At 39.9% G+C, this 16,422-nt stretch overlaps 1 protein-coding gene and 1 long non-coding RNA gene across 2 annotated transcripts in view; one reads left to right on the top strand and one right to left on the bottom strand.

Moving 5' to 3' along the window:
• The window catches only part of LOC118522646 (uncharacterized), a 1,210,141-nt gene extending 1,199,072 nt beyond the window's left edge, over nt 1-11,069 (bottom strand). The window contains exons 1-2 of the long non-coding RNA XR_013440670.1: nt 10,979-11,069; nt 1,168-1,361 (exon numbers count right to left, since the gene is read on the bottom strand). This is a non-coding gene — a long non-coding RNA (uncharacterized LOC118522646). The remainder of the gene's footprint in view (nt 1-1,167; nt 1,362-10,978) is intronic.
• Nucleotides 11,070-11,214: 145 nt separating this feature from the next.
• The window catches only part of FBXO33 (F-box protein 33), a 34,422-nt gene continuing 29,214 nt past the window's right edge, over nt 11,215-16,422 (top strand). Inside the window, exon 1 of the mRNA XM_036109094.2 lies at nt 11,215-12,073. Coding sequence (XP_035964987.2) covers nt 11,466-12,073 — 608 coding nt within the window. The 5' untranslated portion in view covers nt 11,215-11,465. The remainder of the gene's footprint in view (nt 12,074-16,422) is intronic.

Genomic DNA, 16,422 nt, shown 5'->3' with positions numbered 1-16,422 from the left:
GTGCTGAGTGCAGAACCAGATGCAGGGCTCAATCCTAGGATCCTAAGATCATGACCTGAGCAGAAATCAAGAGTGAGACAACCGACTGAGTCACCCAAGCTCCCACTGTCAAATTTCTATAAATGTTTCTAAAGCTAATTCTCAACTTCCACACTTATATTCCAGCACAGTGATAACAGTTAGTGCACCAGTGGTCTGCAGTCTGCACTTCGAGTAGCACTGATTTAAACAACTCTGGGCTTCAGTCAATGAATCTTTATTATATACTTAGCATAAACTCTTCACTATGCTAAATACTGGAGGGTAATCAAAGAGGTACATACCATAGGCTTTTTCTCTAAAACCATAATTTCTCCTCTATTTTGTGGGAAAGAACAAGTGTGAATCAATGATAAATAATACACATAAATAAGTTTTGTTTCTGTTCAAAGGAAAAGATCACTGAAGTCTGGAGTAGTGAAGACAGTACACTTTAAAAAAAAAGTGAATGGGGCACCTGGGTGGCTCAGTCATTAAGCGTCTGCCTTCGACTCAGGTCATGATCCCAGGGTCCTGGGATCGAGCCCCGCATCAGGCTCCCTGCTCCACGGGAAGCCTGCTTCTCTCTCTCCCACTCCCCCACTTGTGTTCCCTCTCTCCCTGTGTCTCTCTCTGTCAAATAAATAAAATCTTTAAAAAAAAAAAGTGAAACCTTAAGCCAGCATCTCTATTTAAATAGGACTCAGATATGAAAAAGATGGTAACTCCAGAGAGTGGAGATTACATGTACAAAGGCACAGAAATGAGAATCAATCTTCTATGTTGATAACACAATGAACTGAACAGCTCTCACTAGAAAGTCAGGTATTGACAGGCAGGGAACTGAAAGCCAGGCAGAGTTTACATAGGGAAAACTAAGCAATGCATCAAAGTTTCTCAAGAAGTACCACAACAGAATTAGTGTTCTAGAAAGGTAAGCCATTAGTGGTATCAAAGTTGGAATAGAGCAGGTAGAAATTCTTCACTTGCAGGGATCATATATCATACTTTTTTACATATCCTATAGAACGTAGAGAAGTGCTCAGCCCCTGGTGGATAGTAAATGCATCTCCCTTAAGCAGCACATATCACAAAATATTTAAAATTCTACCAGAAGTACTAATTGAAGATATTCCATCTTTACTTCACCTGACTCCTGAAGATTAAAATAAAAAACAATGGGGGCGCCTGGGTGGCTCAGTCGTTAAGCATCTGCCTTTGGCTCAGGTCATGATCCCAGGGTCCTGGGATCGAGCCCCGCACTGGGCTCCCTGCTCCGCGGGAAGCCTGCTTCTCTCTCTCCCACTCCCCAGCTTGTGTTCCCTCTCTCGCTGTGTCTCTCTCTGTCAAATAAATAAAATCTTTAAAAAAAATAAAATAAAATAAAATAAAAAACAATGTATAGATACTTAAGCCTGTATAACAGTAAAGAGAACTCAGCTTGGAAAGAGTTGGTCATTGGCCAGAAAGAGATTTCAACAAGTTTCTGAGAGACAAAAAGTAGACAGGAGTATACTGACAACTTAAACAGAACATAATATACTAGGAGGAAGTTGCAACTGAGCTGATAGCTGACCTGCTCACTGAAAGCCCAGAGAGATTCTAAGCTCAGAGACACGTTGTTTCCTAAGGAATATTAGGAAAGGGGTGAGAAGAGTGGCTAAGAACAGAGATTAATTGAAGATCTCAATATAGAAAAATTGTACCAATCAAATATACTACCTACCCTCCTCTTCCACCTCCACTCACAAAGCATACAAGGAGCCTAATATTTACCCCCGGCCAAAAACAGTAAGAGTCTAATTATTCTTTGCAGCAAAGATGGCCATCTGTTGACCAAAATTCATACATCTCCTCTTACAGTATAAAGTTGTCCCTAAGAAGCAACTGCTTAGCCAAAAACAGCATCTCTCAGACCCTCCTGCATGTAGGCAGGCACACGTGACTAAATTTAGCCGATGGAAGGTAAGGAGAAATAATGTCATTTCCTTACCAAAGCAATCAAGTGCCTTCTCCATTCTTTCCCCCTTCCACTAGGAGACAGAGAATCACAAGGCATTTTAAGGATGGCAGAACCACAAGACAAGAAGGAATTCTCAGCAGGCAGAGAAAAGCTACCTGCTGAAAGGAAGGCCCTCACTGGACCATTACACAAGTGAAAAACTATTTTATTAAAACATGGAAATTTTCAGGTTTCTTTTAGCAACTAGTAGCCTTATTAATTAGAGCCCTTCTCTTAAAAGGAAAAAAGAAAAAAATATCACCATAAAAATTAACTTTACACTATGGTTTTAGTGACTCAGAGACAGGCGTTCCTCTTTGTGGCATCTGGAAGACCAGCAGCCTGACAGCTTTCTGTACACCCACACTAAAGGAAAGACTGCCAACTGGCATGCCCCACCATACATACATATTAAGATGACAAACTAGGCAACTGGAATGGGAGTGACATGAATAATTAGGACCAAGAGGTCAGATGTGGTAGACTGAATTGTTCTTGTACCTTATCCTATAAGGCTATAGGCAACCAAATCATGCTTTCAGTATTCTGCCTTGAAATTTCCTTGCCCAATGCTAACTTCATTAGTTACATCTGCTACCTTCTATGTTACTATAGACAACAATTTTATAAAATGTTTTGCTACTACATAATACAGTTTACCATTTTTTCCAGCCTTCTCTAATAGTTTTCTTGTTGATCACCACCCAGTCCCAAAACAAATGACATATTTTAAATTTCTGTTACAGCAACACCCTACTTCTAGGTACCCATTTTTATATTAATCAGTTTTTTTATGCAAAATAAGCAGGCACAAAATCTCAGTAGCATACATAAAATAAGCATATATTTCTCACTTAGACATAAATTCTTCAGGTGAATTGAGGCAGCTCTGTTTCAGGCTGTCAGTCAAGTTGACATCCTCTCCATGTCTCTCCATCTGGGGCTCAATGGTGGCCAAAAGATGACTGGGACATGTTTTATTATACAAAGGTTGGAAACCCCCAAATTAGAAACATTTAATGCCTCTTAAGGCCTACATTCAAAACTGGTGCACTGTCACTTCCTACATTCTCTTAGACAAAGCAAGCTGTAAGAGCAAGCCTAAAATCATTAAAAGGGGTATGGGGGAAATTATACTTTTCCCATGACAGCAGATGAGAGAGGAGTAACTGCTGAACAGTTACCTAATCTGCCATAATCTACCCTCCTGTATACAAAAGACTGTGATGCTGTGCAGCAAAAGCTGATTAATCTAAGAACCAAGAGAAAAACTAAACTCGTAATTAACTACCCAAATATTAGTAGGAAGATTAGGAGAGATGGGGGAGTAATTAATTGAACTAAGTCTTCATCTTTTATAAAATGGAGTAGATAGATGATATTTAAAGTTAATCAATCAAGGAATGCAGGAAAAGCATGTAACTTAAAATTACCTAAAGAAAAAAAAATTAAAAAAAAAATTACCTAAAGAACAAAATACCCAAATAGTTTAAAATGTTTGTTTCTGGGAGTAGGCCTCACAGCGGCAGACAAGGAATGAGAAACTGTTGTTTTTCATCAAAAGTATTTTTTGTTGTTATTACCATGTATTACTTCAGTTAAAAATAATTATGAATTTTCTAAATTTCTAATTTTCTAAAAAATTAGAAACTTCTTGCTTAAAGGCTAGATTTTAGAGATGTTAAAATCTTCCTGTATATAAAGTAAATACCATGGAAGAAACTGTATCCTTCAAGTGAATGGAAAACTTATTGTATTTTATTTGTGGTGTAAAAGAATGAGTTCCCCCCACCCCACTCCTCCCCTATTAACATTCAACATATGTGAAGAAGTAGTTCATATTCCTAAAGAATCCAGTTAAGAGCTGACAAATTTTTATATTTAGAAATCTGATATCATTGTGGCTTTTAAAAATTCTTAATTTGAAAAAAAGTTACTTATAAAATTTAATACGTGATATGCCACTACCCGCAATATAAGGAATTGGCACAAATACAATCCACTGAAGAATGTATTATACATACAACAAAAGGAAAGTAGAAAACAAGCACTAATATACTGTATCATTTAGACAATAATTAACTCAGACTAGGGACAGAAAATATAGGTCATTCAGGTCAAGAATTCCAACCATGGCAGATGTCACAATCAAACATGGCACTCTTCCCAGTAGAACAAGAGAATAGTCTCAAAATCCAAAATCCTCAACATAGTACTCCTCAGCCTCTAAAACTGATTACAGTTGGCCTAGCAAGTGGAACCCCTTTGCCCTGGAGCAAAGTAAGACTCCAATTAATGTTACCGTATGAAAATATTCCCTTCATTTCTCCTTTTCAGTACCTAATAGCCTTAAAAGATTTCCCAAAGGATTAAATAATAAATTCCTCAATGAGAATATTGCACTAATTGCACCTATATACCATGAAGTATATAGGTCTTCATGACAAAGTCTTACAGCTATTCAACTAGTATGACCTGGAAAAGTCTGGTGGGTATTCCAGGAGTAAGGAAAACCAAAGAAACTATTTGAAGACTAGTCAATAACTATCTAAAAGATCTGTTATCAACATGGGCCATTTTTGTTCAATACAGAGTTCAAGGCATCTCTGGATAAAAAGTCACTGAGCCATGGTACCCACTGTTCTAGATAGATTTCAGAGTGGTTGCTGGCCCACACCCTTTCTGAAGAAAGCTTCCCCTCTTCATCCTTAATCCCCACATCTATCTGTACAAAGCATCAGCACATTACTCCATCCTCCTAAATTCAGCTAATTGGACTAGGGCAGTGTGAAAATTAATTAATGGAAACCTCACTAAAATAGAGTCAGAGGTTCCACAGAGGAGTCCCCATGCCCTACCAGTCATCATCAATTGCAAATCCAACAGGAAGAGATGGACCTTGCAGGTGGATACCACCCCACTGCCCCAGCAAGAGGAAGAAAACCTTTCCTCCTCCATTCGCAACAGCTCAGCCAATGAAAAGCCACTATACTTCAAATTCCCAGTTTACTATAATGGACTTTTTGCTTATAACTGCCTTTCCAACTTCCCCCCTTCCTCTATAGAAGAGTGTTCCTCTCCTTTTTCAGGTTCTGCCATCAGTTTTGCCATAATTTGCTTGTCCTAGATTGCAATTCTCTGCTATTCCTGAATAAACCTATTGTTTGCTGGTAAAATAACTGTCAGTTTTATTTTTAAGGTTAACAGCAGGAACACTTCGCTGTAATCAATAGGAATGCCACCAACTTTTTAGTATCCTATCTCCCAAAGATGACCCATTCAGATTCTCTCAAGAATTTCAGGTGGAGACAAAGGACTAATTTGCAAATGAAAGTGAATACTTGAGATAGAAGACCTTGTAGACCAGTAAGAGCCAGCAGTCTGGGGCCCTGGGCAAATGAGAAAGTAAAGGAAGCTTACTGAAAAAAATGAAAGACACACTACTGAACTCAGAGATGAAGAGAGTAAGCTTAACTCATGTTTTTATTTCCCCCTTCTAGTCCCTGGGAGGCTCAGGTATGCTCTGATATGTGTTTATGGATATCCCCTAAACTCCCTATAGTTTCCATTAAAAAAAAAAAAAGAAGAAAGGAAAATAAAAAAGTTCCCTAATTATTTAAGCTACTTAAGCAACCAAAGAAACCCAATTAAAACGATTACTTAGAGACAGTGCCCCTTGAGTAATAGTCCTATGTACCCCATTGTGGGATACTACAATGTAAGCTGTACAACTCCAACTAAAATAATTAAAATCAGCCAGTTACTGATTTTAACGAGAAGTCAAGGAACTCTATTGGTTCAATCAACTGCATCAAAAACAGCAATACTTAGTTTTTAATATATTTTTAGCAACACAAGTTACCTCTTAAAACACCCATCCTCTAGCATAAAGAAAATCAATAATGCAAATCCTCTCCAAAAGAAATCAATAATGCTATAAAATAAACACACTAAACCTTTTTTTTCCTTTAAATTCTAAAGGTAAGAATGAAAAAAAAAAAAAAAATAGCTCTGGAAGTGGACTTAAAGCACAGGAACTAGCTAGTAGGCCTGCTATTAGAACACAAAGTGACTCCAGCCCACATGTATGAGAGCTCTCAGGTAAAGAAGCTGTAACCTGGTATCCTACAGGTAATCTGGTTTTGTGTAGCCCACAGAATATTCCTAATGTGAATGAGCTAGCAATCAGGACATTTCACCTTTTTTTAAAAAAAATTAGTATTTTAGTGTCTTCTGAAAATCTAGAAACTTTCAACTTTCCCAGTGGGGGAAGCATCCTCTGGTAAGTTACAGTCCTCCCCACTCACTATCACATTGCTCAGGACCCAATTCTTCTCTCACTGCCTCTGTCTCTTTTAGAAACAGATTTTCCAATTCACAAACCTGCACAACAAATTTGTGAGTGGCTTGGTTAGAATCAGTTCTGATATCAGCAACATGGTGCACCTAGGGGGGGGAAAAAAAACTGATCCTTTGTCCTGCAGCCAGCTCACCAGGGCAGACTTTCCCTACCCTAAAGATAAATTCCCTTCAATCCTTCACTTCTTTTTCCTGTAATATGACCTCACTAGGAACCATTCCAATCCATCAGACAAGGGTGGAGAGAAAGGAATCTGGTTCCCAATTCTATTTTCCCAGGAGGCTCCTGTGCCTCTAAGTAAATTTATGGATGCATGCTAAGAGATAATTGGGAGGAAGTTATGTCATCTCTATTTGCCAACAGTATCTGAAACCCAAACCTTGTTCAGAAAAAAACATTTTTTCAAAAGATGTTTGCATTTAGGCAATTTTCACACTTATTGGTAGTCTTAAGCATCTTTTTATGATGTAGCTAAAATAAAATCTGTCATGGGTTTTTTTTCTGCTATAATATTGCAAATGATTCAGCATAATAAAAGTTATATTTTTATAACTACTTGCCAAACAAAAATGAAGAAAAGGCTACAGTACAAATATATTTAATAACCTAACAAGAAAAAGCACCAAGCTTGGCATGTTAGAAAAGGAAGAATATAAGAATACTAAATGTTTAATTTCTCTCCAAAAAAACCCACATTAATACAAATTAAGATAACTTCATAAAACTTGAATCAATCATAATAAATATGAGAAAAATGGAACAAACACTTGACCAACAACAGATCAGACCACATCAACCCACCAGGGCACACATCTATCTTGATGTTATAGTCTTATCCACCATTCGCTGCCTGGGTTTCAGATTCCAAATAAGTACGGGTAGTTGCTATAGTGACAATATGCCACTTTTGGAACCAGGAGCTTAGTACTACTGAGTATTATGAGCTTTGTAACGTCAGTACTTCCTCCCACACTTTGAATCCTAGTTCAGACATTATAACTTCATAAAATGCAATTTCATTCGGCTGTTCAGAAGTCAATTTTGTTGGTTTATCATGAAGTTTATACTTCAGTATATATGTCAAGAGAAATAGTCTAACTCGTTAAATTAACATGCTAAGAATACACATACTCAATAAATATTTGATTAATGTTAAAGATGTTGGCTTATTAAACAAGTTGTATCCCATCACTGGAATTTTTGGTTTTATTATGGTAACTAGGCAAAAACCATATCTTATTAATTCATGTCTTAGCTTATTTTCATTAATAATAGTATTACCACCATTCTTCATTTAACATGAAAGTAAAAAATAAAAAAAAAAAAACCACTGAGAAGCTGACTTATTTTATAGCAGATTGATATATTTTTATTTCCTTTAGGAACAATTCCTAATAATTAAAAACTAAGTATTAATGGTATCCAAGAAAAATGTAGTTTGTTTCTAGCAAAATGCTAAGAATAAGGAAAAATAATCTCAAATCAGAGGATATCTCAAGATCTTCAAAAAGTCAGAGCCTGGAAACCCTCATACATTGCTTCTGGGAAGAAAAATGATACAGCCACTTTGGAAAACAGTTTGACAATGTCTCAAAAAGTTATACATAGAACTGCCATAAAACCTACCATACACTTTCCTAGGTATCTACCCAAGAGAAATGAAAACACATGTCCACAAAAGACTTGCACATGAACGTTCACAGAAACGTTATCCATAATAGCTGAAATCTGGGAACTAAATATCCATCAACTGGTGAATGGGTAGATTAAAAAAAAAACAAAATCCATAAAATGGAATACTATTCAGCAATAAAAAGGAACGGATTCATGACACATGCTACATCATGAGTGAACCTCAAAAACGTTATGCTAAGTGAAAGAAGACACAAATCATATATTGTATGATTCTATCAATATGAAATGTTCAGAAAAGGCAAATTTATAGAGACAGAAAGTGCATTAGTGGCTGTCTGAGGAGTGGGAATTAGCTATAAATGGGCACGAGGTATCTTATTAAAGGGATGAAAATGTTCTAAAACTGATTTACAGTGATGGCTGCACCATTTGGTAAAATTACTAAAAATCACTGACTTGTATACTTGAAATGGGTGAATTTTATGATATGTAAAATATGTCTAAATAAGTTTTGTCTTCTTAAATCAGAGAATATCAGAGCTGCAGGGAACTTTGTCAAAACTCTCTATTTGTACAGATGGAGAAAATGAGGCCCAAAGAGGTTAAGCAAATTGTTTAAATGTCACCTAGCTAGATCATAGCAAAAGCAAAAAAGATCAAAATCTAGCCTCACTTTCCAACACAGTCCAGTGTAACATCTACTAAAAATGCTCAAGGAATTTTTTTATTATAATAATAATCACACAGAATTCTTTGAGAGGCACTCTAGAAGCATCAAATTTGAGACTCAAAAATAACTACGGGCACCTGGGTGGATCATCGGATTAAGCTTCTGACTCTTGATGTCGGCTCAGGTCCTGATCTCAGGGTTGAGATCAAGCCCCTCCAGCAGCTCTGCACTTAGCTCAGAATCTGCTTGAGACTCTTTCCCTCTCCTTCAGCCCCTCCCCCTGCTCCCACTATCTCTCTTTAAATAAATAAATATTTTTTAAAAATAATAACTAATTAAAATATACCAAAAATCAATGAGTACATGATATTAAAAAAAATAAATAAAAGCTAGAAAAACTCATTTGTCACTCCTTGAGGCCCTAAAACTTACTTTCAAAATTGGTAATAAAAGAAAAACATCTAAGTATTTTTTTTCTAACTTTCCAACAGAAGCTGTATTTTGGAGTAACTACATGTTGCCAGTTTATGAAAGAAATTCTTTCTATCCAGAAGAATGCAAATTAATAAATATAGATGAAATGAAAGAGTTAGAAACTATCATTTTGCAAACCCTAATAAAATTATGATTCCAGCAAGAATTATCAATTATTATTAAGGGCATTAAGTGAATGGTTGATAGGGGAGTTAGACATTTTTAGGAAGCCAAATAACATGTTACAGATTACTTTAAGGAGAAAACTAAAGCATAAATTTAGGAGGGAGATCAAGATGTCACCAACTTAATCAAGCCATTAACATTAATGTCCAGTTTTATTAGAAATTCAAGGACTAGAGAGGTAAGCTAAACACCAAGAGAAAATAGTCAAAAAATTATAGAAGGGGAGATATTTTACAGGATAATGTCTCCTCTCTTTAGCTAATCAAAGGGGAAAAATGTGTTGGGGGCATGACTATTCTAGATTAACAGAGACTTGAAATACATAAACAAAAACAAGTGTGGTCTTTAACTGGATTCTGGTTTGGATAAAACGGCTGTAAATGTCATTTGGGAGATAAATGGATAAATATGAAGACTTATAATATTAGATATTAGAATATTAAATAACATTAAGATGTTATTTAAAGTGTGATAATATTTTTGTTATATAGTTAAATATGCTTTTATGGAGATGCGTACTGAAGGACTTAGAAATGGAATATCTAGAGGTCTATGGTTTACTTCAAAATACTTCAATGAGTTTAAGAAATAAAAAATTAAAATCCAAGTCTCAACTTCCTAATTCACTGTTGTTGCCATAAGTATTCGTTATTCATTAAGATATAATAATAATTACATAGAAAGAACTCTTGCGGACAGAGGTTCAGAGAAGTGACCTACCAGAACGATAGCTTTTTTTCTTAGAGGTACTTAGCTGATGAGAACTCACAGGTAACACTGTATCGTTGGCAACATGTTACGTGCAAGGCACCAAAAGCCATCAAAGCAGCATGAATGGAGAGTTTTGCCCTCAAAGAGCTAAAAATATTTAGAACAGTTTCTTGGTGTTTACTAAGAGAACAAGGCTGTTCCAAGATCATAGTGAAGGCTCTGGAGCGGCAGCCTCACTAAAGCAATCCTCAATTATTACATAAAAATCACTTACTCCTTTCTGACTTCACCGCCCTTTACAACCAGTTAACTACTTCCCAAGTTGTGATCAAGTTAAGGGACACTTTTAAAAATCCTCCCCTGAAATTACGGGCGCCAAACTAAAGAAAACCTTTACCATAACCATCAGCTTCTTTTCAACTAGTGCTTTTAAATCTCAGAACCGGGAACTCAGAGCCTCCCTCAAATCCCGGAGAAGAGGCTGATAATCGACCACAGATCGAACTCATTTGCCTTTTCTTCCCCCTCTCCCTCAAAATCCAACGGGTGGCGCTGTCCTCACTCCTTCCCCACAGACCAGGTGTGCGCAGAGGTCATTTGCACGGTCGGACCAGTGATGAATGTCCACCTAAGGCCTCGGTCTGTGCTCTCGGCCGCCCCGCGCCGCGCTTCTCCTCTCCCGACACAGCCCGCCCGAGTTAGCCCGCGAGTCCGCCCGCTCCCTCTCCTTAGTGGCTCTCTCTCTCTCTCACAAACTCTTAACAGTACCCTGCGCGGGTGGGTCCGCCCAGAAACCCCGTGCATGCTGACACTTTGGCTCTGAGTCCTCGGCCCAGCAACTGAGAAACTGCGAGACCCCTCGCACTGACCCGAATTCCGCCAATGCCACCGCCTGAACGTCCAAATTAACTAACTGACTTACACACTTGATGGGACTCAGCCGCCACTAGGAGATGGGACGAGCCGCCTAGCGCCCGCACTAACAACGCTTCCCACCCCGCCCCGCCGGCCTGCGTGCGTCAAAAGTCACGTGCCGCGTCTCCCTTCCCTACCGGCAACCAGGCGCTCCCCTCTTCCGGAAGTCGCGCTCCTCCTCGCAGGGCTCCTCCCACCACCGCTGACGTCAAACTCAGCTTCTACCACTGCTCTGCCTCCGCTTCCAAGCGCGGGGAGGTCTGCCGTTTCTTTACGATAAGTCCCGCCGCTTCCTGGGCCCTAAACATTACAACCGAGGATTTTGAAGTTACTGAGTGTGTAGGCCTTGGACTCGCGTGAGTACAGTTTAAGGGGCCAGAAGCTGGCTACCTAGAAGCCACCCCCTCAGAGACCTTCCCCCCTCTCGACAACTTCTGCTGCACTTGGTTCCGCCAAGACCCACGACGGTTCCGCCCCCTTCTTCCTTGTCATTGATGTTGTTGTTCTTGTTAGTACCGCAGCCCCGACCGCCGGGAGCTCGAACCCGAGCCGGGGCCGCCCGGGTGGCGCGGTGGCGGCGGCAGCGGCTGCGGCTGCAGCAGCTGCGACGGCTGCGGGGGCTGCTCCGGGGACTGCGGGGGCGGCCGGGGGCTGGCAGCCGGCGGCGGGGCCGGATGGCTCTGTGCGGGCAGGCGGCAGGCGCCGCGTCGCTGCCCAGCGAGCTGATCGTGCACATCTTCTCCTTCCTGCCGGCGCCGGACCGGCTGCGGGCCTCAGCTTCCTGCGCGCACTGGCGCGAGTGCCTCTTCTACCCTGCTCTCTGGCCCCAGCTCCGCATCTGCCTCCGCGTCTCCCCCGCGGAGCAGCCTAGGCTCGAATTCCTCATGCGCAAGTGCGGCTGGTTCGTGCGAGAGCTGCGTGTTGAGTTCGCCGCCGAGAATTACCTGAGCGGTGGCGGCGGCCCGGGCGACGGAAGCGGCGCGGACACCGGGACTGGCGGGGAAGAAGTCGAGGCCCTGCAGCTCTCAACCCGTTGGCTGGAAGTGCTGCGCACCTACTTGGAGCTGGTGCTGTGCGTGCTGGTCAGCATCCGGAACAACAGGTAGGCTCATCATGGACCTTCCATCCATCCTCCTTTCCCCTCTCCCCTTCTCCCGGGGCCCCTTGTCGCTTCCCGCCTCTCACCCCGAAATAGATTAGGTGCGGATACGCCCGGCCGGATTTAGCGTTGCTTTCTTCAGTGACTGCGGGTGTCAGTTCCAACCCGGCGATTTACTTGAGGCGGGAGGGCATAACGGGACTCATCATAATACTTTATAAACAGTGATGGACTTGGTGTTTGTCAGACACCACTCCTGGCGCCTTTCAAGGACTGTCTCATTCATCCTCTCTGTGGCCCCGGGATGAAGCTGACAGGCGCCGTCATTCTTCATTTTACAGATGGGAGAGCTGAAGCTTGTGGGGGTGAGGCCTGTGAGTCTTGAGAGAAAACAAAACATAACCTGGTTTTTCTGACTCTGAACTGTCCATTCAAAATAGTTCGTGGTGGGGGAAGAAGTAGGTATGCTACTAGTGTCTCACAGTTACAAGACTCTCCCTAAAAGAAACCTCTGACAGCCATTTTCTTACCAGGAATAGTTTTCATTAACTGGGCCAGGCACAAAGAGTAGGAGGAGTGTTTGTTAAAGGGATGGGGGAAGAGCCTGATCATCAGGGTTGGAAGTCCCTCCCCTTGCACCTCCAGACTCAACTTGTCCCCAGTGATTCACCTAAAAGTAGCACAGTACAGCTTAGTGTTTGTGTGTGCTAGGGGAACTGCCCAATGTCTGCAAAAAGTAAGCACGTAACTGTCCTGGTTTTGCATCAGGACTTTATTGTAATTCTGGGACTAACTTCCTATGTTCTGACCTATTATCTTTATCAGCATTTTCCTTTATTTGTCGTCCTCTCCAAAATCCTATTAATTTAAGTTTTTTGTATCTGGATGTTCTAAATAACCTTACAATTAAACTGTGAGTCGGAAAAAAGTTCAGAAGTTCTAAAAGGAGCAACTTACGTGGTAATAATAGTTTAGCAGTTTACAAGTACACTCTTATTTGATCCTTTCAGTGACGCTGGGAGTTAGGCAAGGCAGCTATTATCTCTATTTTATAGAAAGGAAACTGACGCAAGTGATGTACACATTGTCATACAGCATCATTTTTCTGCAAGGGCAGTGTCCTTCCTTTTGCAATAAATACATCGTGTTTAACATCACACATATTGAACAGGGTTGAGAGAAGGTACTGATTTAATATAATTTCTGGATCTGAATCAGAAGAGTGGGAGATAAGCATGTAGCTCCAACTTGTACCTGGAGCACGGCTCCATCATTCCGGTGGCCTGTGTATTTCCCCAGCTTTTCACATCAAGTCATTCCATTTTCTTACTTTGGTTGTATGTAGCAAGAGAGGCTGTTTGAAGCTGTAAATTGGAGACTCTCAGGGTTGAATGTATGACTAGAGGACCAAATGATCCAGAGTTTAAAAGATTCAGAGTCACTGAGCACTTAAACTCCTGATGAGACCAAGAGTGGGAGTGAATTCAGTGAGTACTAATTAGATTTTTCTGTTCTGAGATCAGATGGCACTTCTGAGCGAACATCCAAAAAAAAAAAAAAGCTAGCCTTTGGTCCAAGTACGAACAAGCCTTACAGAGTGCCTATTTCCTTTTAAGTGTTCTAATAATTGGTTGGTTGGATGGATAACGTTATACAGGCGAAATAGTGGTATATCACCTCTTTCCTTTGTTTAATTCTTCTCTTTCTCCTTTTCTTACCCCTAGCACTTTTTTTTTCAGCTTTGTTGAGGTATAAATGACCAAAATGTACCTACCACTTTTATTAGTATCCCAATCTACCTGTCTATAATGCCACCTTATGCCTGCCCATTTGGGTCAGCTCTCACTTCTATGCAAATACAGCACACTGTCATCTCTGATTTTAAGGTTTTCTTGTCATTTACAGTAGGGATGATACTGTGTGTTGTGCTGCTTTGGTAGCACATTCATTGTGTGTGTCTGAAATGAAAATGTAGTATTATTACATGTATTATCTGTACTAGTGATACTTCAAAGGGTTTTTTAAAATAAAATATCTTTATATGTTTGGAAATAAGTTAATTTAACCTTTATTTTTGAAAATGTCTTGAGATATTCTAGTAATATTGAAAGTGCTAACGTGAATGTTAAAAACATAAATGGGACTAGTTTTCTCTCAACTTGAACAAATTTGAAATGTTTTAGATCAAGCTGTTTATTTGGTAATTTTGTTAAAGCCTATACTTATTTCCTTCTGTAAACACTTAAGCTACAGGCTCAGGTTCAGTGAAGAAGAAAACAATTTCATGTGATTTTTGGGTTTTCCAAAACCATTAAATTTAATAACTAATGAGAAAAATGAACATTTGATACTGTTCTTTACACTTCCAAGTTAAATTTACAGTAGTTTTGGGTCTTGATTTCTGCCATTTTTATAAGGACTAAAGGGGGGTATGAAACCTACCAGTTCACAAGCCTGATGCTTCCAGGCTTTGTGGTGAATTCCTTTATATAATCTGTACAACTCAGACTGTTATTTTGTTGTGTTCCAGATATTTTCATGTCCTCCAGAAAAAGAACTAAAACTATAACCTTGGATTGTGGGAACTTTTCAAGGGTACATTTTAGTTTTACTTGATTCCTGGGTTTCATATGCACATGTACTCTCAGAGTGAGTGTAGCCTCTTTACAGATATCTTAGACGTTAGGAACAACTGATGAAGATCAAAGAGGTGCAGAAATGCCTCTCAAAGGGCAAAACACAGTCCTCTAGGTTTCAGAGTTCCCTTCCCTACGGGAGTCTACAATATCTGCCAGTATTGTAAGAAACAGAAAGTAAGAACAGAAATGCAGTAGGTATTTCTCATTCAACTGTTTTATAAGTTAAATAGGCTGAATTTCTTCTGCAGTTGTTCCATAAGAAATTGTTCTTAAAAGTTCAAAACAACACATGTAGATATTCATTTTTAGGATTTAATCTGGTTGTTGAGTACTGCCTATTGAAAAGCTGTATTTGACTACTTAGAGAAAATGAGTTCCTGGACAATAAGATTTATAATAATAGCTAATAGACTCAATTACTAAAAATACTTTTTTTTTTTTAAAGATTTTATTTATTTGTCAGAGAGAGAACAAGCAGGGGGAGCGGCAGGCAGAGGGAAAAACAGGCTCCTTGCTGAGCAAGGAGCCTGATGTGGGGCTTGATCCCAGGACCCTGGGATCATGATCTGAGCTGAAGGCAGACACTTAACTGACTGAGCCACCCAGGCGTCCCTAAAAATACTTATTTTTAAACAGCAGGCATAGGTATATTGTCATCATCCAGTTTATGCTTTTCTGGACTGTATAAGTATTTTACATGAGCTTTGTTGGATGAAATTCTAAATTGGGGGCAGTACTTTTATTAAAGATAAATATTGCAGTAAGCCATAGAGATTTTGTACAGGGGACATTTTCTTGTTAAAAATCTGGGCTACAACTCCCAACTACATATATGTACATTGACCATTTCATGGCTATGCTGGCTTACATAACCTCTCAGTAGTAGAAGTTCTATTAATAATTCTTAGATTTTGTCTTGTTGATTGGCATGTGCAATGAAGAAAAGCCTTACCTTTGTATTATTTTCTCAACATCAGTCTACCAAGATCCAAAAACAGATAAGGCCATTTAAAAATACATCTTAAAATAGTTTAAAAATTCTTTGGACATTTCATATTATTATCTACCATGATAGGAAATGCCTTGAAGGTGTTGTGTTCAGCAACCCTCAGCCTTATTTTTCTTGAAATATTTTCCCCTCTCATAATGTAGTAAATACATGTAATAATAGCATCTTTCTTATGAGAGCTTTTATTATTTGTGTAAAAAGCCCATTTGCGGGGCGCCTGGGTGGCTCAGTCGTTAAGCGTCTGCCTTCGGCTCAGGTCATGATCCCAGCGTCCTGGGATCGAGCCCCGCATCGGGCTCCCTGCTCCGCGGGAAGCCTGCTTCTCCTTCTCCCACTCCCCCTGCTTGTGTTCCCTCTCTCACTGTGTCTCTCTCTGTCAAATAAATAAAATCTTTAAAAAAAAAAAAAAAAGCCCATTTGCAGAATAAATATTAAAATATATTGGGACTCTGGGGCTCCTGGGTGGCTCAGTGGGTTAAGCAGCTGCCTTCGGCTCAGGTCATGATCTCAGGGTCCTGGGATTGAGCGCCATGTGGGGCTCCCTGCTGAACGGGTAGTCTGCTTCTCCCCCCCCATCCCTCCCCCCCTCTGCTCATGCGTGCTCACTCTCTCTCTCTCTCTCAAATAAATAAATAAAATCTTTTTAAAAAAATAAAATATATTGGGACTCTGACCAGTGTATACTGTCCAAGAGGTGATTGCCC

This window comes from Halichoerus grypus, chromosome 8 (assembly GCF_964656455.1).
Source record: "Halichoerus grypus chromosome 8, mHalGry1.hap1.1, whole genome shotgun sequence".
Classification (NCBI taxonomy): domain Eukaryota; kingdom Metazoa; phylum Chordata; class Mammalia; order Carnivora; family Phocidae; genus Halichoerus; species Halichoerus grypus.
The sequence above is the reverse complement of the archived record's forward strand: the minus strand, read 5'-3'. Positions and strand labels throughout refer to the sequence as shown.